We start from the raw sequence: 22,862 nt of genomic DNA, 5'->3' as shown, positions 1-22,862 counted from the left end.
TCCTGCTTAAATCTAATTTTTATTATTGTGAAGAGGACGAGCACAGGAATTTTGCGGCGCTGAGGGAGCTGCAGGTGCCACGGCTGGGGGCTCACAGCTCCCCCGGGGGAACGGGGCTAAAAAACTGAGTGGGGACAACGGGAAAACGGGCAAAACGTGCCCGAGGTTTGGGTGGGCTGGTGCGTGAAGTGTTTGGATAGGAGCCACGCCTGTATTTGTTGTATTTGTGCTGTAAGCGTTTATTGATCGCCCTGTTTGAACACTTGGCCCCGCTCCCCAGCCCCATCCCCTCAGGCGCCCCCCGCAGGCCCCGCCCCCCCCCCGCCGTGCCGCGCTCGGCCGCTCGCTCACACTTGCCTTTGGCGCCCAACCCGCCCCCCGGCGGGAGGAACCATTTTTCCCAACCTCGTGGGGGGGAACCGTGAAGATGAGTGAGGCTGTATCGCACTCCTTCTCCGCTATAAAGCCCTAGAGAGGCCAAGAAGACATTTATGTAATCTTTAAAAGCTGTTCTTTCGGCGTGCGCTGCGCGTTCCCTTCTCCAGCCTGCCAGCGGCGCGCTCCCTTCCCCTCTCCCCCCCTTTTTGGTGTGCCCAGTGGTTCGCGCCGGGCCGGGCCGGGGGAGGCCCCGCCGCCATTTTGTTTGTGTGCGGGGCGAGCGGGGCGCTGAGCGGAGCGGGGCTGCCGGGCGCTGAGGGGCGGCGGCGGCGCGGGGAGGCGCCGGGCGCTTGTGCCGGTTCGAGGCGCTGTGGGCAGCCGGGAGGGCGCCTCCCGCACCCTCCGCGGTCATGTACATCAAGCAGGTAAGGCTGCGGCGTTCAAAACGCCCGCCCGGGCCTGGCTCGGGCGCTGCGGGCTCAGCCCTGGCCGCTTCGCTCCCTGCCGGGGGCTGCGGGGGATGGACAGGGCCCGGGCCCGGCCTGGGGGCTCCGTGAGGCTGGGCAGCCTCGGGCCGTGGGCTCGCTCCTGCACGAAAAGCGCTGTTACTGCACTTAGTGTGTGCCCGCAGTAATATGTAACGTTGCTTATCGTGGTTGACTTTTTTTGGCCGCTTTCTTACCACTACCTGCCTATATATGTTCGTTTAAATGAACGTGTCTTTAAATGAGCAATCGGTATATGATGCATGCTGCTCTAAAGACTTTAAATAAGAGTTCTTGTTCCACAGACTTAAATTGCAAAAAAAAGTAAACAGCGAAACTGTATAGAGTTGTAAAAAGTCCAAATTAAGTCAAAGTAGGGGAAAGGAGTTCCATGGGGAGGGGGAATTTAGGTGGCCCGTTAGCAATAATGTCCTAAGAGCCATAGAAGAGATGTATAACGTGTAGAGTGTGAAGCCATTGAGGGGTGACTTTGCCAATATCCCTTATCTTACTGATTCCCCAAATAATTACTGAGCTTTAAAGATTAAAATGTTTTAGGTCTCTAAGTGAGGCTATGCAAGGCAGTAAAAGTTCCATGTTAACAGATGCTGTGATTGGGAAGTCTTCAGCTAATGCATAGCCTTCAACTTGTTTTCTGTAGTTTGATCCATTAAATTCAGAAATCTTTAGTTGCTTCCAATGCAGCTACTTTAGGTTGAGATCTGAATGCAGCACATGTACAAAATCTCATTTTGCTTTCTAAATTTCAGCAGTTACACTGTTGAGAAATAGCTTGTAACACATCCTGCTGTCTTCCCAACAAGTAATTCCTCCTTTGTATTAGCTGTGATGATGAAACATCGATGGCATTATTTTTAACCAGATCTTGCTTGTGGTGGGGAAAAGCTGGGGGAAGAGCACAGAGACTAAATGTCAGTGCTGGTCCTTCTGTAAACGTTCTGGCTAAAAGATCAGCAAGAGTCAAAACTTCAGGTGGTTGGTGTCTTACTAAGCAGAGGAAAGCCCATGTATAGTCTTCCAGCACGGCTTTGGTGTTTGGAAAGGGCTGGTTAATGCTGAGGTGTGCTGGAAGCTGGCTCAGTTTTGGTGCTGTGGGGAATCAAAGTAGTGAGATGCTGACACTGTAGTGTGTGTATTTGGACTGACAAACCTCAAACCACTACAAGAATGGTTGAAGTTTAACGTGCTTCTAGATCCCTGCTTGCTGTGTAGCTCCCTAGCTAAATTGGTTGTGTAGGTTGTATGTGTTCATTTAGGAAGTGAATTACCCAGAACCAAGACTTCTTTATTTTACTTTTCTGTCTTTAGGCACAGTAAAACAAAAATAAAGCTGTCTTGCATATGAAATAGGTAGAATCCAATGTAGTGTTTACAGTCTGTAATTCTCTACTTAAAGAACTTGCAGGTGGAATTCTTACACTGCGTGTAGCTAGTGTTATAAAAGTAACTGTAAATCTGGCCCTGGCACGATAAGTACTTGATATCTTGGGGGTTTATTTCCTGTATGTAATATTTGATCCAAATAAGTTTTCTTGTGTAGTTTAAGATTGTTACAAAAATACTTTTGGAATTCTTGTTTGCTGTGCTTTGACCTAGATAGGTGCCAGCATCTCTTAGGGATGCTTTTTTTGTTCCCTGCATCATCGTGATATTTAGTTGAGGGACAATTCTTATGTTGCAAGATGCTGATCTGGAGTTGGAAAGTTAAAGGGGAGGGCAGGGGGAGGGAGAGGAGTCAAGTGTATAATAATATTGATGCAAACACTGTAAAATGTTATAGTTTAAAGTGCTTAAGAACAGAGGTAAGTCTCTCATTTTTCTTGTTAGGTAATCATTCAAGGCTTTCGAAGCTACAGGGACCAAACCATTGTGGACCCATTCAGCTCAAAACATAATGTCATTGGTAAGTTCTGATGCCTCTCTTCTAACACTAACTCCAGTTGCATTGCTGTTTCAGATGTTGATCAAATTAGTCCCTAACAGTTTTTAATATTCTTCCCACCTTTGATTAATTTATTTATATTTTCTGTATTGAAAAGTTGTTTACATTTATCTGTAACCTGTCACAAGGAGGATTCAATTTACAGCAAAGAATTCAAGCATTCAATTTTTGCTGTGACAACAGTATGGGTCTTTAGTAACTGAGTGAATCGTCAGTCAGGCAAATGATCTTGGTATTAGGCAGTCCTTCTGTAAAGGCTGTACATGCTAGGACCAAGAGCAGAGACCTTGCACAGGATATTTTTTTTGTGTGTGGATGTGTGATCATTTTTAAGTAAGCACACTAGCTACCATAAAATGTTGCAGAGAAAAAACAGTGAAGATAATCTTTCTTCCAACTTTGGAAGGTTGAGTTTCTGGAATGTGGATCTTCAAAAAGTGCGACACAAACTTCACAGTGTTGTTTTTTATGTAATATATAATCTAAGAGCATGTTCTGCACCATTCTCACATCTCTTCCTATTTTTGTACATGGACGTCTGCTCCTGCTTTCTCATTTTTACTGAATTTAGTGATTGTGCAGCAACTTTGAGACTGCTGACCCAATAAAAAAGTTAATCTGGGACATAGAAATGTAGTAGGTAGGCTTTACTCTGAGAACTGATAAACTAGATACGACTTGAATAGTGTGTTGTATTAAGTAATGTTACTTCAGTAGGAGCTAAAACTTTATCCAGATATGAGTGTTCTTAAAAAAAAAAAAAAAAAAGCGGTTTTGAAGTTGACACAGTAGATGCCCATATTAAAGACAAAACACTGACCCTTGCTAAAGCACTTCAGAACGTTTTTGAAACTTTTGCTTTGAAATATAAACGGTACTTCCAATCTTTTAAAAAGAAAACGATGCTGAATTAGCAAGTGGAGAATACTTAACCCAACCTGAGTCAACCTGAGTGTGTAAGAATGTAATTTTTCTTAAATATAAAAGATTGATGCTGGGACCAGTATCTACTGGTTGATTCCACCAGGAGACAAGTATTAAAAAATAAAAGGATGGGACTACATAGCATGGGTTTAACCATTATTCTAATTGTATAGAATAGTGTTGTGATTTGTCACTGTGATTGAGTGGGGAAAGGATCGCTCAGTCTTGTTTCTAGAGAGTAACAAAGTGATCCATCTACTAAATTTCTTATTCCCTTGACATGTTGTTTTATCTGGCTGTGTTATGTTTGGGTTCTGTTCTTGAATATTTGTGCAAAATTTAAATGTTGCCATGTTAATTGTTTTCAATTTGTAGTAATAAACTTTGTGTTTTAATCTTCAGTGGGAAGAAATGGATCTGGAAAAAGCAACTTCTTCTATGGTAAGGGTGAACTATATATAATATCGTTGGGGTGGTGCTGATATAAGGGTGTTTGTGTGTTTTGTTTTGTTTTTTTTTTTTTCCATAAATTGGTTTACCATATGTTCTTCCTTAACAAGGAGTGGCATGATAGCGAGTCAGAAGGACATACGGTTCTCTACCTGATAGACTAATAGAACAAATTTTGAAATATTTTACTATGTTTAGTTAGAAGAAAAACTAGAAACTTTGTTTAATGCTACCTTTACTAAAGGAGATCAACCTTATCTATAAGGCCATACATAACTATAACAGAGGACAGGGGAAGGGAAGAGGGCAAGATAACTTAGGCCTGGAGGATGTGCCTGTAAAGAATAGGTGAGGAACTCATGGTATGTGCGTCTTTGGATATGTAAATGACTTAGTTTAGTATGCATGGCTAAGTTGGAACAATAAGATAAGAAAGAAGGAGATGGCTGGAGCATGCTCAAGAACTGGGTTCAAGCAGTGAACATAGTGAGGAAGACTACTGAAGACCACCAGTGGAAACATGCACATATGTCAGGAACATTTCCATATTTTAACAAATTATGGGAAATAGTATGAATGTGGGAATTATTTCTCAGAAACCTGATTGACGTGCGTGTTTTGATTGATCCCTGTAGCCTGGACAGTTCAGCGCACACACTAGGTGGAGTGATCACCCATGCAACCGGAGCCACAATTAAAAAATGCCTGCTTTCTAAAACTCCAAATTGAGTCTTAAAGAGTTTCTTCAACCAGCTTTTATGGTATCCCGCAGATATATCATTATATGACAGTGATGAAAAAGAAAGATCTGAATGCACTTATTGGTTACCGTCAGGTTTATCATCACTATTCAGCTTCTCTTAAGGATCTTCTAAGATTTTTTTTAAATGGCAAAAAAGTATTTACAGGAGGAAACTGATTTTAAGTATCACCCACCTTGAAAAGTGATTGTAATATTTTTTTTTTTTTTTTTTTTTACAGCAATTCAGTTTGTCCTCAGTGATGAATTCAGTCATCTTCGCCCAGAGCAGAGACTGGCTTTGTTGCATGTAAGTGAGATGTATGATGATAAGATATCAGAATAAATGCATTTCAGTTTTGCTATAAAAATGGTCAATTGCTGGGATGTAAATATTTTAAACCAGTTATTTTGGAAGCATTCTCAAACATGTTAGTTTGCTTTTTTAAGTTGGTAAATGGGAATTTATTACTAATTAGTACGTTATCCTTAAATATAGGTAGTTAATGCATGCTTGTGAATGTCTATCCAAGATTTTCAGAACTAAAAATACATGTACAGGAACTTACATAGATGCTTTTCCCTTTCAGATCCGTAGAAGGAGAGGGGAATTGTAATTGTCAGGGAGAAGGGAAAATAAATGAGCTCAAAATCCTTCTAAAGAGAGACTTATCTAATCAAAATATCTCCTTTTGCAGGAAGGTACAGGCCCTCGCGTTATTTCAGCTTTTGTGGAAATTATATTTGACAATTCGGACAACAGGTTACCGGTAAGTTAAATGCTTCAGAAACAGATGATCATTTCAGGCTCCAGTTCTCAGTATTACTAAAACATAGTTAGTATCGAGCTGCTTTTGAATTAGTTCCTGTAAAAAGTACAGTAAACATTCTGGTTTAGTTATACCTACTGCAAACAGTTAATTTTACTCGTCTTTGTTTTCTTAAGATTGATAAAGAGGAAGTCTCACTTCGCAGAGTCATTGGAGCCAAGAAGGACCAGTATTTCTTAGACAAGAAAATGGTGACGTAGGTACTTCTTTTCCTTAGCTGAATGAGCCGAGCAGTATTTCTGTAAAATTAGTCATAGTAAACGCTTGCATCTCTAGTCTGAAACAGTTTCTCCTGAGTTCCATGAGCAATACTGATTTAGTTGTATAATACTGAGTACCAGTAGTTTGACATTAAGGACATTGTTCCTTGTGTGATAGACAGCAGATTTCTTTGAATTCACAATTTAATCAATTCATTAATATCTTGCTTAACTGCTTATGTAGTATTTTTCAGGCCTGCTTTTTTTTTTTTTTTTATAAGAGTCACTAGAGTTAAGGTTGTTTCTTACCTTTCTGTGTGATACGTACCTGTATTTGCCACCTCTGTGCTGTGAGGTGTTTGGTTCTTCATCCTTTCTCCAAAGCTATAGGATTTTAGCTGGTTTCCTTTTCTTTCCCAATTTCACTTTAGAATTAGGTATTATCTCAGTTTTTTGAAGAGAGCATGCATTGCATACAGTGATCATAGTATGCAATATATTCTTGTGATATTTCACTGTCACTTTTGTTGTGTTTTTAATAAAATCACAATAACATTTCAGGAAAAATGATGTAATGAATCTTCTGGAAAGTGCTGGATTTTCTCGCAGTAACCCATACTATATTGTCAAACAAGGAAAGGTAAGATTCTTTTTCAGAAAGTGAGAGAAATTACTATCAAAAATACTATGTATCCTGGTTGGCAAATGTTCATTTTGGTTTACTGCTGCAATAACTTAAATCTTTTTTAGTTTGAAACAATTCTTGCAGATGCATCATTGCAGGCATTGGAGTAGTGCATGTTAATTTTAAAACAAAAAAAATGTTTTGATGCAGTTAATGTTGATATTTAGAAATGATACCGTCACCTTTGCAATTGCATGCAAGATAAACTTAATTCATATGACTATATTGATGTAAGTTGCTATATTTCTGGTCTTCAAGATGAGATTCTGACTGTAGAAAACTCTTAATATGCTAAAAACACTGTGAATGACTGTGAATTGATGAATGAATGGATGGATGAATGGAGATGTGTGGAACTGGAAAGCCTGGAAAGGGCTCATAGTGTGACCTGTGTTAACCCAGATTCGATGGCTTTCAAGACCCAAGAGTGTAGCAAAGAATATCAGATCTAGAGACAAAGGACAGGAATGACTTCTAATGGCTCACAGCAGTGGGACATGATGGAGACACTGATAACTGCCAGCTCCCCAAAGATTACTGAAAAGCCTACTCAAAAGGGGAATGCGGGAGACTTTGAGGAAGACTGGGTGGCAAAAAAGCTTACCCAGAAGCACAACCTCTAAAATGTTTAGTAACATGAATTCTTCAACACAGCTAAATGTGTATGTAAAAAAAGAAAAAAAAAAAGACTTCAGCTGGGAAATAACTGTTTTGTGGTGGAGATTGGTGCATGTGACTCTTTGACCAAGCACAAAGTCAAAATACTAGTATTAGATTTTGGTGTAACCCAAATTGGAAACAGTTACCTACTTTTGAAATAATGCAACTTCTCAAATTGTATTGAAGGAAAATGAGTTCTACCTTGGCTTTGTGTGTTTTGGCTTTAATGAGTGCTCCATGAACTGAATTGTCTTAACGTTTAGCAGCCTCTCCCATTTTTAGTGTAACATTTCTAGTGTGTTTTATGGAGGTGCTTAAACTGGCTGATTTAGCAGCAGGAATAAAGGCCTGAGCTTTAGCTCTTCTAAATGTATTTTTGAGGTGGCAAAGGTTTTTGCGGTTTACCGAACATCAGGGCTCCTGAGTTCTAGTAAGAACTGGTAGCATTTGAAAAACAACAAAATGAATTACAAACAGAATACTAGCAATTCTAAAGTAATTTCCTTTTAAGGAAAGCAGCGTGTTAGAGATCTTCCCAAAACCTTGTGCAAGCAGGCACAGCAAAAAAAAAAAAAAAAAAAAAAAAAAAAGTACAGTCTTTAATCTGTTGTGCTAAGCCATATGTCTAGAGCAGGATATTGAAATTATAGATCTTGAATTTTCAGATCAACCAGATGGCCACAGCTCCTGACTCTCAAAGACTGAAGTTACTAAGAGAAGTAGCTGGTACCAGAGTGTACGATGAACGTAAAGAAGAAAGTATTTCACTAATGAAAGAAACGGGTAAAAATCTTCTGGACACTAGTTCTCCTTTTCATGTTCATAACTGCTGACAAATAGTTGATCACTGGAGGAGGTTGAAGTGTTTAACTGAACTTCCCTCTTGTGTTTTCTAAAGAGGGTAAGCGAGAGAAGATCAATGAGTTGTTGAAATACATTGAAGAACGACTTCATACCCTCGAAGAGGAGAAGGAAGAGTTGGCTCAGTACCAGAAATGGGATAAAATGAGGAGAGCATTAGAATACACAATTTATAATCAGGAGCTTAATGAAACCCGAGCTAAGCTTGATGAGGTAAAATATTTTGTCTACTACAAAATTTAATGTGAGCTGTTCTGCTTTTTGCTGATATCTGCTTATGTTCCTCAATGAAGTCCTGTCCATATCCTCTGCTAATTCAGCAAATTATGCTCATCTTTTTGAAACTAGAAGTTTACTAGAACAGTTTTGCTAATTAAGCTACTTTCCCTGCAGCTTTCTGCCAAGAGAGAGACAAGTGGAGAGAAGTCCAGGCAGCTGAGAGATGCACAACAAGATGCTAGAGATAAAATGGAGGTAAAAATACTTAAAGCGAGGGTGTCTTTTTCCTTTCTGTTAGATTGCTTTATTTTTCTTGTGTATGTAAACCTTTTATCTAAGTCTGAATTTACAGACTTCAGAGTTATTTGACTCCAAATGAGAAGAGCTCTTACACTTAGAGCTTTAACCAGTAAAGTTAGAAATTAACTAATAACCTATGCCTTCATCCTGTTTGGAAATGGGAGAAATTTATTGTATTTCTTTTGTGTCTTGATCTATGTAATGCTTGTGACTTAGATACTGAAATGTGCGTATAGTGTTTAAAATTCAACATACTTAAATTTGTGTAGGAAATAGAACGGCAAGTTCGTGAGCTGAAGACAAAGATTTCTGCAATGAAAGAAGAGAAAGAACAACTTAGTGCTGAAAGACAGGAGCAGATTAAACAGAGGACTAAACTAGAGCTTAAGGCTAAAGATCTGCAGGATGAATTAGCTGGCAACAGTGAACAAAGGGTACGTAGCTGTAATGAGTGAATAAAAGGTGGTTGGTGCAAGGTAGTATATTTGTACCTTGAAGACATTTTAGCTGTACTTTTTAAGTTTTGTTTTTTAGCTGTTGCCTTTCATTACTTTGTAAGCTTTGCAGAACAGGTATCTTAAGTTTTTGGCACGTCTTCTTCCTAATTGTAACTGAATTCACTTAAGCTTTGAAACAATGTAGTATCAGATAATTCTAAGACCGCAAAATTGCATTACTTTTAAATTATTCTTCAGAATTATATGTTTATCTAATGATACAGTGTTTTTGATACTGCCTCACTTTAAATATTGCTTTGTTTCACTTTCAGAAAAGACTGTTAAAAGAGAGGCAAAAGCTTCTTGAGAAAATTGAGGAGAAACAGAAAGAATTAGCAGAAACGGAGCCAAAATTCAACAGCGTAAAAGAAAAAGAAGAGAGAGGAATTGCTAGGTCTGTGATGTTCTGTAATGGGAACTCAAAGCATTTTAGAAAGAACCAAGATAAGCAGAACAGCCATGTGTGATATGTTGAGAGTTAATATTTCAGAAAGGGGTGTTTGTATGTCCTCATGTATGGCCTCCTTTAGTGTTGGGTGTTAAGGTTGGGGGAAGTCACTATTTGGTGAACTTAATTTTCAGCCTTCACCATTTTGTGGAGTTCTACGGACTTGCGGTTTTATGAAGTCTTTTGGGTGGTTTTATTGTTTATAATGTGATCCTTTTCTTGTTACTGATTTGGTGCTTAATCTTTAGAGCATGGTTTGACAGTTCTGGAAATTTCTTTTGTTAATTCTTAGTGCTTTTCTTCATATATTCAAGAGTTCTTCATAATACAGCATTTGTTCCCCTTCTCAAAATAAAATAGACTTGCACAGGCGACGCAGGAAAGAACAGATCTTTATGCAAAACAAGGTCGGGGAAGCCAGTTCACATCCAAAGAAGAAAGGGATAAATGGATAAAGAAAGAACTGAAGTCTCTAGATCAAGCCATCAATGACAAGAAGCGGCAGATTGCAGCTATACACAAGGATTTGGAGGATACAGAGGCAAATAAGGAGAAAAATTTGGAACAGTACAGTGTAAGTATAATTATAATGAATGCAGGATTTTCTGATGGGGTCTTCTAAAAATCTGTTTTTTGGAAATGCCTGCAGACAAACTCTGAAGTCTACTGAAATCAAGGATCAATCTGAAAAAAAAAATCTAGGAATGTAGTTTAAAAAGAACAGTGTTCTGGTAAAATACCTGATGTAGGCCTCACCCATGTAGCATAAGTAATGATTTTGAGTTGATTTTTGAGACAAGTAGCATTTACCACTGACTGTAATGTTATTGTACGGCTCAATAGGAATTATTAGATAGAACTGAAGATGTTAAATTTGAAGTGACCTTGATTCATTTAATAAAAATGTCTGACTTCTCATAAAGGAAGACTGATTTATGCTCAAGCTGAAGGAGTATATAAGGTGTCTTGGGTGAAACTCCATGGGGAACTTGCAAAGTTAGGTTGGAAAAACTTCTGTTACTTGAGAGGGTAACTGGTTGTCCAGGATGTAGACAGCTATGAAAATGTAATCTGAATGCTAGCCCCAAGCTGCTTTGAGAATGGCAGATGTTATAATGAGGAAGGGACGGAGGTCTGTGCATTTGCCTCAATAGCATGTTTTTGATGGCAGCTGTGGTAAAGCACAAATACTGCTGGAGAGCAGGCTAAAATTTTGACTAATATCAATATGGCCTGATGTGCAAGACTAGTATGTATGTTCTTATCGGAAGTGTTACTTCAGAACATGGCTACACGTGGTTTGTGTATGATGATTTCTGTTTTGATGTGGTTTCTTGCAATGACCTAGTGAGCTGTTTCATTGTATAACACACCTATGTGCAGTTTGTGCCTCCCTTGCAATCTGTTTTATCACTTCAACTTGCTACTGCTCACTTGCTGCCAAAGATGCTTTTATTCTTAGTACTTTTATAGTTTAACTATCTGTTTTGTGAAAAGCTTTGTAAGAATTTTCTGAATTCTTAGTAGTAGTTTTTAGTATTGAATTTGATGGGGAGTGGAATTTTACCTGGAAAGAGCTGTAGTTTCATAGTGATCTTTTCTTTGTGTTAGAAACTGGACCAGGATCTTAATGAAGTGAAGGCTCGTGTTGAAGAACTGGACAGAAAGTACTATGAAGTGAAAAATAAAAAGGATGAACTACAGAGCGAAAGAAAGTTAGTAATCAATTGAAATATGTCTGAATCTCACTTAATGTGAAGGACCCCAACAGTGTAGTTGTTAACATGGCATGTAGGTATGTTTTTAAATATAGCCATGTCTGAACTTCTGCACTTAGCCTTCCCATTCAATTAGCAGTCTTTAGATTAAAAAAAAAAAATAGATTTTATTCACCTTTAAATACTTATGCTTTTTTCTGTATGCAGTTATCTATGGAGAGAGGAGAACGCAGAGCAACAAGCTCTTGCCGCAAAGCGGGAGGACTTAGAAAAGAAACAGCAGCTCCTCAGAGCAGCAACAGGAAAGGTAAGATGGCTTGTGATAATTCCATGTGGAAGCTTTTATTTCCCATCCTAATGGGAAAGTCAGTAATCTAAAGATAGCTATGATGGTAAGACTAACAAAATAACTAAGATGGGTAAATTGTATCTGTAGGCTTAGTTTTTTTCAATTATTTCTAGCTCTGGAAGTACTTTGAAATTAGTTTTCTGAGCTTAAGATGATAGAAGAGAGGTGAGGAGACCAGGTAGAAATGGAGTACTTCTCAATACTTTTGACATCTTTCTTTTTTAAAAATAAAAATAAACAGACCCTAAGATGTGGTATGCTCAGCTATTTAGGTATCTTACTTTAAAGCAGCAACTCCTGATTAGTCAGCAGAAGTTTGCTGAGAAAGGAGGTTACCTCTTTATAGAAGCTGAAGATAAAAATGGATGTATTTTCTAGCTTTTGTAATTGCAGTGCAATAACTAATTATGCTTTAACAGGCCATTTTGAATGGTATAGACAGCATAAACAAGGTTTTGGAGCACTTCCGTCGAAAAGGCATAAACCAGCATGTTCTAAATGGCTATCATGGCATTGTGATGAACAACTTTGAATGTGAACCAGCTTTCTACACTTGTGTTGAAGTTACTGCAGGGAACAGGTAATTACTGTTCAGTGTTACTTACGTCGATGCAGCTGCAGTGTTGCAATCAAATCTGGTGCTCCTTCCTCCTTTTTTTTTTTTTTTTTTTGTTCTCCTTGTAATCTTGAGCTTTGGTCTTCCTCTTGTCAAACACTGTTACGTAGCATCATTAAAACTTCAAGAAGGAGCTAAGAAGAATTTTGCCTATTCTAAAAAAGTGGTCCTAGCCTCTCAAACTCGTTCCAGGGTGGGGAGGGGATTTGGGGGGAGCAGGGCCCAAAACCCATGCTCCAGATACTTGCCAGAAGCAGTCGACTGTAAAGCATTGTACATTAAGTAATGCTGATGTTTCACTGATAGCAATAGAAGTTATTTCACTTATGCTAGAAAATTGCATGGGCAAGGATAGCTTTTAAGTAGTAGCTGCCAGTTCAGACACTGGAAAAAAGGTGTGTTCAATGAGTCTTCAAGTAATATATTAGTCATTAGTAATTATATTAGTAATTTATATTATTAATTAGTAATATAATGAGTGATACGTGATGTTACCTGCATGCTTAATGTTCACATACAAATATATTTGTGCTTCTAGCACTGTAATGCTTTTGCTTGTTTCTTGGACTTGTTAATTAGGTTGTTCTATCACATTGTGGATTCTGATGAAGTCAGTACAAAAATTTTAATGGAATTTAACAAAATGAACCTTCCTGGAGAAGTTACTTTCCTCCCTTTGAACAAGCTGGATGTTCGAGATACTGCTTATCCTGAGACTAATGTGAGTGTTCATTTTGAGCCTTCCTCTGTTTTTTCCGTAAATAAGCCTTTGTTTGAACTGTGTGCACCTATAGCCCGTTATATTCTTCGCTACTGAGTATTTGAATTAAATACTGCAACTAATGTATCACTTCTCAATATTGAAAACCTTTTGATAGCAGAACACTTATTTGCTGGGTATTTATTTTTCAAAGTTGAATTTCCTTCTCTGAGTACGTAGGTGGTAATAGAAGGAAGACTTTTCCTATAACCTGACAACAAATGGCACAGATTATTAAATTCTAATTCTTTAATCTGAAAGCCTGCCATGGATGAAAGCTGAATAGAAGGATAGTGTCCTGTCACAGATGTGGACACTTTCTCAAAGTTATCTGAAATGAATCGTGCTTTTATATTAAAAAAAAAAAACAACAACAAAAAAAAAACACTTCCGTGACAACTATTTAAAAAGTAGGTCAAACATATTTCAAGAAAGAATATGCTCATATTCAAAACTTAGTGAATTTTCCTACATTAATCATGGTAGAATAAGTTATTTAAAAATTGCAACTTTTTTTCATTGGATAAATATCAGAAAAAGCAAACAAAAGAATAAGATATCTAGTGTGTTTAATTTGGGAGGGCTTTATTAGTAATAATTGTGTTAATGCTTGTAATTTAGTCTCTTTTTGGAGGAGGATTTTTTTGCTGCCAATAAATGATACATATTATACTTGTTTCTGTAGTAATACTCAGGTGAGATTCCCAGCAGACTCATAGTTGACTTAATGCTCGAGCCTAGCTGTTTAAGACTAAAATTGCAAAAATAAATCTTGCACTTCATTTCTATACGGTGTTTGTCTTGAGTGTTCAGTCAGCGTGTCATCCTTTTACCTGTTTCCAAAGTAATTGTTCACAATATTGTACTTTGAGTTCAAGGTTTGACAGTTCTCTGTATCATGATATGCAGAGCTCCAGAAGTCTTCGTTCTAGAAATCTGATTCTGAAGACAAACGTTCATTCATCTTCAGTGATTTAGAGATACACTTAACTTTAGATAATACAGTGTTATAAGGCATATTGTCAATACAAGAGTATTTCTACTCTTGATATAGCTTTTATTTCTAGGTCTCTCTTGAAATGTGCTTGAATTAGTTGCAATTTGCTTGTCATATTTATATTACTACACTCTCCTCATTAAAATTACTGTAACTTCAGGATGCCATTCCTATGATCAGTAAACTGAGATACAATCCAAGATTTGACAAAGCTTTCAAACATGTATTTGGAAAGACTCTAATTTGCCGTAGCATGGAAGTATCTACCCAGCTGGCCAGAGCTTTTACCATGGACTGTATTACCCTGGAAGGTAAATATTGCAATTTATAAATTAATTATTAGAAAAATATGAGTGTTGAGGTTCATTAAACGTGGTCCATTAGTGTTGTCAAAATAAGGTTATTTTAAATAATATACCCGACTGAGATACAGAAGGCTGCACTTGGCAGAGTACTAAAAATAGAGAATATCTTCACAAGTCCCTGAATTATCTTATGATCTAAAAGTTAATAGCTATGTATTTCCATCCTGAGAATTGCAAAGCAAGTTAGGTTTATAGACATATTCTTTCAATTTTAGCAGGCATGTGTTCCCTGGAATATTTCTGGTGTATTCCACCAACTTGAAATAGCTTTGAGGGTGTGAATGCATGGTTTTAATTACTGGTAAGAGCAAGGTGGACTCCTCCACAAGCCAAGCGCATGTTATGTTCTCTAATTATATCTCTTGGAAATTGCCTACTTCTGGATGGCAGACTCCATGCACTCTTATTGTTTGTCCCCTTTGCCCCATAAGTCTAAGACTTTTAAAGCTGGTAATTCTAGGCATTTACATTTTCTCCTTCTATAAACACTTTCTTATAAGCTGCATAGTTTCTTTTTTTAATTGTAAGCATTAGCCTTTTTTAAAAAAAGGCAATAGCAATCTGTTGGTCTTGAGGAATGAAATACTTCCAGTTGAATACAAAAACATATTTAACTTAGAATAAATAGTTTATATAAGTGTTTTTTAGGTAATGTGATCCCTGACACTGATGCATGACACTAATGCAGCATTTCTTCAGGTTCTTTGAAATGTTCCAGTTTTTCTGCAAAATTGTATTATGAGAACTTCTAAATATTATGGAGAATACATGATGTGCAATTTATAGTCTCATTCTATTGTGCTGTTTAGGTGATCAAGTCAGCCATCGTGGTGCTTTGACTGGAGGTTATTATGACACAAGAAAGTCTCGGCTAGAATTACAAAAAGATGTTAGAAAGGCAGAAGAAGAACTTGGTGAACTTGAAGCAAAACTCAATGAAAACTTGCGCAGGAACATTGAAAATATCCTTTTGTTTTTCTTGGGAAAGGTTGTGTGATGACTGCTTTCATTCTGCAGTTGCAGTAATGGATGAGAAACAGATTGACTTTTGTAAATGCAATGCATTAGTGGTGGCGTTTGTTGTGACTGTTTGTACAACTTGGTTCTCTGTGTTATTGTATGGATTTTAATAACAAAAGTCAAAGTAGAAACAAAGCCTGCATGTGGAAATTGGTATCACCAATGAAAATAATAGATTTTAAAATACAGTGATTGTTTTTGTGTCAGAATTGCATTTTTTAAAACTCATTCTTTGGTCAATGCAAATAGTTGAATAGTTCTCTATACAACTGCTGTTGGTAACATTTCCATACCAGGGAAATATAACTGAAACATAGTAGTTGAAGCATGGATTACTTCTAAGCTGTCATCCATGACTCAGTATTGAGTGACCTTAGTGCAATCAGGACTTCACCTTGCTTACTTTGAAGGAAATAGGAGCACATGTGGATTTGATGCAGGAGTGCCTGTAATGCATCTTGTCCAGTTTGTTGCTCTGCTCACTGTAGGCTTCAGAACAGGGGAGCTTTGTTAATGTGGTACCATTAACATCTGGTCTTTGTCTTTCAAACTTAGTGTTTAACCTCATCTCTATGATGCTTTCTACTCCTTTGTTACAGTAACTGCTATAACCAGGTATTCTTGTTATCTGTGGTAACCTTCACTGCCTTTTCTGACTTGTGCTGTATTTTTAGTACTTGTGTCCTGAATTGCTGCATTACGTAGCCAGCATATGCTGGAGAGGTGGTGGAGAGCGCTATTCTATAATCAAGCTGAGAATTCTTTGACAGTCCTAATCTTTTAGTTTCTTCGTATGAAAAGTCAAATAACTGTCACCTTTTTCTGAAAGTTCTTTAACGCTGTAGCATCATCTTGAGATCTAGTATTTAGAATTTGAGGGCGGAAGTGGTTTATGCAATTTTCTCCTGTTTTTAAGGTCATTAAGTCCTTTTTGACCTGTATGACAGTTAGCATAAAAATTACTTTTGCCTCAGATTTGAGTAAGGGTTAATTGCATTGTTATGGCTGTAGTTCTGTATTTTGCAAGATCCAAGGTTTTTCTTACAAGTTTAAATGTGTCTGTATTCTGAATGCCATGTTGAAGTAACAGGAAAATCAAGCTTTATGGTTTGTTCTTGGTGTTGATAAGGGTCATGAAGTTCCTTTTGCTGATAGTTCTTGATTTCTTCTGTGCAACTGAACATTTTGATTTGTTTTGTGAGTTCAGCTGAATATGGCAAAGGGAGTAAAAACTAAAACCACTAGTAGATATGAAATGCCTTTAAGATGGAATTTTCCTTAGCCCACTGTATGGATTAATAATGAAATTGACCAGCTGATGAACCAAATGCAGCAAATTGAGACGCAGCAGAGAAAGTTCAAAGCCTCTCGAGACAGTATTTTGTCAGAAATGAAAATGCTGAAGGAGAAGAGGCAGCAGTCTGAAAAGACATTTATGCCTAAGGTACGGCAAGATGATATTGAATGTCATTACTGGTTTTATATTATTGTTTCATTGACGTGATTGATAAATTTGCATTCCTCTCTGGTTAACATCATAATTGAAATCTGAAAAGATGATTAGAGACAGTCGCAGTAAATATTTACATAAATAGAAGAGTGAAATTTGTAAATCTGTGGGCTGCTCTGAGGAATTATTCTGTCTAATACCTGTTCCATAGCAACGCAGCTTACAGAGCTTGGAGGCAAGTTTGCACGCTATGGAATCAACTAGAGAATCGCTAAAAGCAGAACTGGGGACGGATTTGTTGTCTCAACTCAGTCTTGAAGATCAGAAACGTGTGGATGCTCTTAATGATGAAATTCGACAGCTACAGCAAGTAAGAGGAGAAATGAACATGTCTTGTCATTGACTGTGGTACCTTCCCAATAAAGACTTATTTTGGTCCTTTTGTGTGAAAAGTCACTAGTTCTGAATGTATTGTAACTGAGTAGTGTTCTGCCAGGTGGGGGTTGGTACATCTGGAGTTTTCTCATCTGCTAAGTATATTTGTATGTTTTCTTAAACGCTGGGTGAATTTTACAACATACTGTTCTGGTTATTTCTACATGCTAAAATTAGAGTGACCATCCAAAGATGTGCAATATTCTCATACTCAGAATTCTGTGAAGAATGAGTTTATTTTAATTTTTAAAAAGGGGAAAACGAATTGAGAGTCAGTTGAGACGCTGAACATACTTTTTTTTTTTTTTCCAGGAAAACAGACAGCTTTTGAATGAGAGGATTAAACTAGAGGGCATTATCACAAGAGTTGAAACATATCTCAATGAAAATCTGAGAAAACGCTTAGACCAAGTGGAACAAGTAAGGATTTTGCTTTCAGTGCATTTTTTGCAGTCTATTTTTGTTTATTTCCGGAGCTTTGATGTATTAATAATTTGATAAATACGTATTCATCTTTCTCTGTAGTCGGTGGTATTTCTTGCTTCCCTTAATCTAAGCTCAGTTGCATGTTTTACTTAAATCTCAGCATATTATTTGAGGAATGTGTGAGATACTGACCAAAAAAATCCTGTCTATATATACTGCCTATGTGTAGGCACAGTATATATAGAACAGAGCTATCATAATGATGATCTGGTTAAAGATTCTAAATACTGTAGTAGAGTTTTAGAGAATAGTTAAGTTACATGTAGAAAGTGGAAGATAAGTTGGTTATCTGGCTTACACTTTTGTTCCCTTCCGATACAGAAGCTTGATGGCATTTACTTTGTTCTATAGGAACTGAATGAACTACGAGAAACGGAAGGTGGCACAGTTCTTACAGCCACAACATCAGAACTTGAGGCTATCAACAAACGAGTGAAAGATACACTGGCACGGTCAGATGGTTGGTAACACTACTTACTCACAGAAAAATCTCCACTGTTTTGAAAGTTCATACATATTGTAATATGAGAAGTAACGATAAACTTTGAGTATGCTATAGTAGTTGCATAGCGTGCAACAGACTTCTTGGAACACGATTCAAAATATAAATGAAGCAAGATTTTGTGTAAATCAAACAACTGAGAGTGTCTGCAATTGCACACTAATACCAGTAAAGTAGGTGTTAGTGATAACAGAATTTTGGCTTCAGGGTACAGTGCTTATGAGGCAACCTTTGTACAAGTCATGATCTTGTACAGTTATTTTTGAATTTTGCCTTAACAGTCTAAAACTAAGTTGCTGTCAAATGGGAAATAGTACCTGTGTGGTTCACACTCATTTTTGCCTGTATTTCTAGACTTCAACAATAACAACCTTTGTTTCAACAATAACAACTTTGGTTTTTAAGCTGTATACTTATGATGGAAGGGAAGAGGGAATGTTAACTCTGTCTTGAAGTTAATTTTCTGTTCATTTCATAATAGATCTTTTTTTAAATTGTCTCTTTTTCATAAATCATTGGATGGATAATTGCAGATTTGTTCTTTTTCCCAATATCTCAGATCTGGATAATTCCATTGACAAGACAGAAGCAGGAATTAAAGAGCTGCAAAAGAGCATGGAGCGCTGGAAGAACATGGAAAAGGAGCATATGGATGCCATTAATCATGACACGAAAGAACTTGAGAAAATGACAAACAGGCAAGGCATGCTCCTGAAGAAGAAGGAAGAATGCATGAAGAAAATCCGAGAACTGGGTTCACTTCCACAGGAGGCTTTTGAAAAGTATCAGACTCTAAGTTTAAAGCAGGTAATAAATGTGGTTGGTTTCATCCTATTGAGGGGGGGCAGAAAGCAAAAAAGATACTGGTCTAAAGTACTAGTTTCATCTACGTCTTGAGTGTCAAATGTGGCTAGAATTGCAAATAACTGTTATTGTTTTTCCATACGCAGTTATTCCGCAAACTGGAGCAGTGCAATACAGAACTGAAGAAGTACAGTCATGTTAATAAAAAAGCTTTAGACCAGTTTGTAAATTTCTCAGAGCAGAAGGAAAAACTGATAAAAAGACAAGAGGAACTGGACAGGGGCTACAAATCCATCATGGAGCTGATGAATGTGCTTGAGCTTAGGAAATATGAGGCTATTCAGCTGACTTTCAAACAGGTAACAAAATGACAACAGTAGCAAAGACTAGTTGAAATCAAACAGCTCCCTCTTTTATATGAGAACAGCCACACTTACTGTATGTTTCTTACGTAGTAATAAAAGACAATATAATGTAACTTGTTTTGTGGGTTTAATGCTGAAAAAAAAAGAAAAAAGCTGGCATTTTAAGGAGGTGCTGGTGTTGACTATGTCGACATTCTAGCTGCTTTTAAAACCTTTTAAATGCTTCATTTCTGTTAACTGTACTATTTACAGCCCTTTCTGGAGATACATTCTCTAGATTTTAGTGAAGCCTTTTCTAATGTTATTAAAGGATCACAAGTGCAAAGTATGTGAAGGCTTCTCCTACACATTTGCTTAACTGACATCTGAAGCTTACTGAAGTAAATCACTTATCAAGCAGCTTTTGCTGTTTTCCATTTGAATTCTACCATTTTGTTAAAGTAAAAAAAAAAAAAAAAAAAAGGTGAAAAATGTCATACTACAAAAGCAGTTGGCTTAGGCGATGTTTTTAGACCAAGTGTTGTATCCTGCTGTCCTGGTTTCACTTAGGACACTAGTGCTTAACTAGCACTTAAGTTTGAATATGGATCTTCCCATTTTTGAAACAAATATTGTATGACAGCACGTAAAAACAGCTGTCGTTTGCACTTGATTTCATGATGTAAAAATGATTGTCTCCTTTAAGGTGTCAAAAAATTTCAGTGAAGTATTCCAGAAGTTAGTCCCTGGTGGCAAGGCCACATTAGTGATGAAGAAAGGAGATGTGGAAGGCAGTCAGTCCCAGGATGAAGGCGAAGGCAGTACGGAGAGTGAAAGGGGATCTGGATCACAGAGCAGCGTTCCGTCTGTAGATCAGTTCACTGGAGTTGGCATAAGGGTAAGGAGAAGTATTTGTGTATTTTGTGTTTCGAGTATTTTAAATGACAGCTTTCCCTTAAAAATAAATAAATAAATAAAATCTTCCTGTTGTATTGTTTTCTCTAGGTATCGTTCACAGGGAAGCAGGGTGAAATGAGAGAAATGCAGCAACTTTCAGGTGGACAGAAATCCCTAGTAGCTCTAGCTCTGATATTTGCTATCCAGAAATGTGATCCAGCTCCATTTTACTTGTTTGATGAAATCGACCAAGCCCTGGATGCTCAACACAGAAAAGCTGTTTCAGGTAACTATCTACCTTGTACTCATCTTTCGTGTGTTTGAAATGACAGTTTGTCTTCCAATATTTGCTATCTCAGGTGAAAGCTTTTTTAATCACAAAGGCACACTCTCAAATATCCCAACATGTTAGAATTTAACTTTGTGCTTTCTGAAACTTCTGTGGACTCAGGTTTTGGGGAGATGCGCTGTATTGGCATTACAGCTTCTAAAGAGTCTCCTTACTATGCTTTAGCATGATAGAAATAGTCCTGGTTTTGAAATAAAGTAGTTTGAAAAATGAACTTCGGGCTCACCACATTAATTTGGAAAAGTGCTTTCTGTTTTCTATTATAGAAGTTTAATACCCAGTAATTCTTGCTGAATGGTTGAATTTATCAGACTTAAGACTGGAACTGATGATAATACTTAAACCTGGCATTGGTCCTTTCTTGAGTGTTTTTCATATTAACTAAATGTTTGTTCTAAATAAGGAATAGCAAACTTCTGCCTGTCTCGTATTAAGACATATCCTATTTTAGTAGAAAAATGACATTAATAAACAATCTTGTGTTCTTTTCAGATATGATTATGGAACTAGCTGAACATGCTCAGTTTATTACAACAACTTTTAGGCCCGAACTGCTAGAGTCAGCTGACAAGTTCTATGGTGTGAAATTCAGAAACAAGGTAAATAATTCTTAATCACGGTGTTTACTGAGAACATTATTAACCTGTGCATTTGTGTATTACCATAAGAGTTGGAAGGGAATCTGTCTTATAACTAGAAATGCAACATTGAAATATCACAGTCTAGTGTTGGAGTTTGCTCCTTTCTGAAAATTTAACTATCTGAAATTGTCTTTTCTCTTTAAAAGAAGACTAGAAATTTGGTGTAAGCTCATTGCTGAGTCAACTGGAGCTTTTGTAAATAAGGCTGTTTTATTCTGTAGGCAGCTACTTATAATTATATTTCTTCTTGTTCCACCAGGTTAGTCATATTGATGTGATCACAGCAGAAATGGCCAAAGACTTTGTAGAAGACGACACCACGCATGGTTAAACAGAGTTGTATTTACTGCTTGTTTGGAAGATGTGTATAGTGCGATGTTTATGCCACGGAACTGTAAATTAAAAATATGAAGCATTTAGTCCTTGTCTAAAATAGTTTTTGAACATACGTTTTAACCAAGACCCCAGAAGGCTTAGTTTCAAAGGAGCTTAAGTATCCATTTTGTCTCTGTTGCTGTATTTTATAAGATAATTGTTAATGTTACCTTTATACAGTACCTGTAGTTTACAAAACTTTCTCTTCCCTGAAATCTTTTGTAAAGTGGCTGTTGCTGTTTTAAAGCTTTTTAGAAAGTGCTAGCTCTTCCTTCCTAAGTACAACTTTATCATTTATACTGCCTCACATGTTTTTTTAATGCTTCAATTAAAATGATTGGTTTTATGCCTGTAACTTGTATGCAAGTGTATGGTGTATGTTGTTCCTCTTCAGAGAGTTCTGCTGAGGCAAAGTAAATACTGTTGGTCATATTGGAGCTGTTCATTTCAGAAATACGAGACAAAACCATTTTTCAAGTGATCTGTACTTCCATTTTCTTCACACTGCAAGTGCCAGTAGAAACTCACCCCGATCTTTGTCCAAGTACATAGTGTTCCGGTTATTGAACTGAAAAAGCTCAGTATCAGAAGATAGTGAAGTCTGAAAAGATCCTAGAATAATACCAAGACACTGCTCCACCCTGTTCTTTCCTCCCTGTAACAGTTCTTCCACATTCTGTCAACCTGAAGGACCAGAATAACCTGAGCTAGCCTGTCACTCACAAACCAAACCATGAAACTTCTGACAAAGGGTTGTTTTATAACTTGCTGTGCTATTCTGGAAGACTTGAGGCTTTTCTTATTTAAGATTGCAAAGTACTTGGGTTAAAAAAAAAAAAAAGCAATAACATAGCTCTACTCACATATAAATAAAATACCTTGAATGGCATATAAATAGTACAGTGAGAAAGTGTGAACTTGTAGTACCACACTTACTCTGTAGGTCACTTTAGTGAAACAGAAGACTAAAGCTGCCTGGTAGGTTTTCAGCGGCTGCTTGGTGTCCCTGCTGCCCACCGAGAACCAGTTGATGCTGTTTCTCTATGTGAAGTGCAGGAGAGGAGTGTGTGAGCTGAATACAAGTTTCCTGAGCTGGGGCGTGCATATACTTACAG

At 37.4% G+C, this 22,862-nt stretch overlaps 1 protein-coding gene across 1 annotated transcript; it reads left to right on the top strand.

Moving 5' to 3' along the window:
• Window positions 1-660: 660 nt before the first annotated feature.
• SMC3 (structural maintenance of chromosomes 3) lies at window positions 661-22,117 on the top strand. Its single transcript, XM_082765310.1, has 29 exons — window positions 661-803; window positions 2,712-2,787; window positions 4,153-4,191; window positions 5,182-5,249; window positions 5,638-5,709; window positions 5,886-5,965; window positions 6,531-6,609; window positions 7,980-8,097; window positions 8,213-8,388; window positions 8,569-8,649; window positions 8,964-9,128; window positions 9,464-9,585; window positions 10,000-10,213; window positions 11,251-11,354; window positions 11,565-11,664; window positions 12,126-12,286; window positions 12,902-13,043; window positions 14,240-14,390; window positions 15,254-15,406; window positions 16,757-16,908; window positions 17,126-17,284; window positions 17,662-17,769; window positions 18,187-18,295; window positions 18,897-19,144; window positions 19,288-19,500; window positions 20,192-20,383; window positions 20,491-20,668; window positions 21,224-21,330; window positions 21,632-22,117. The coding sequence occupies exons 1-29, from the start codon at window positions 789-791 to the stop codon at window positions 21,701-21,703; spliced, it is 3,654 nt and encodes a 1,217-aa protein (XP_082621436.1). The 5' UTR covers window positions 661-788; the 3' UTR covers window positions 21,704-22,117.
• The last annotated feature ends 745 nt before the right edge of the window (window positions 22,118-22,862 follow it).

The sequence above is a fragment of the Aythya marila genome (assembly GCF_965140915.1).
Source record: "Aythya marila genome assembly, chromosome: 7".
Taxonomy (NCBI): domain Eukaryota; kingdom Metazoa; phylum Chordata; class Aves; order Anseriformes; family Anatidae; genus Aythya; species Aythya marila.
Note: the sequence above shows the minus strand (reverse complement) of the source record. Positions and strands in the feature narration are given on the sequence as shown.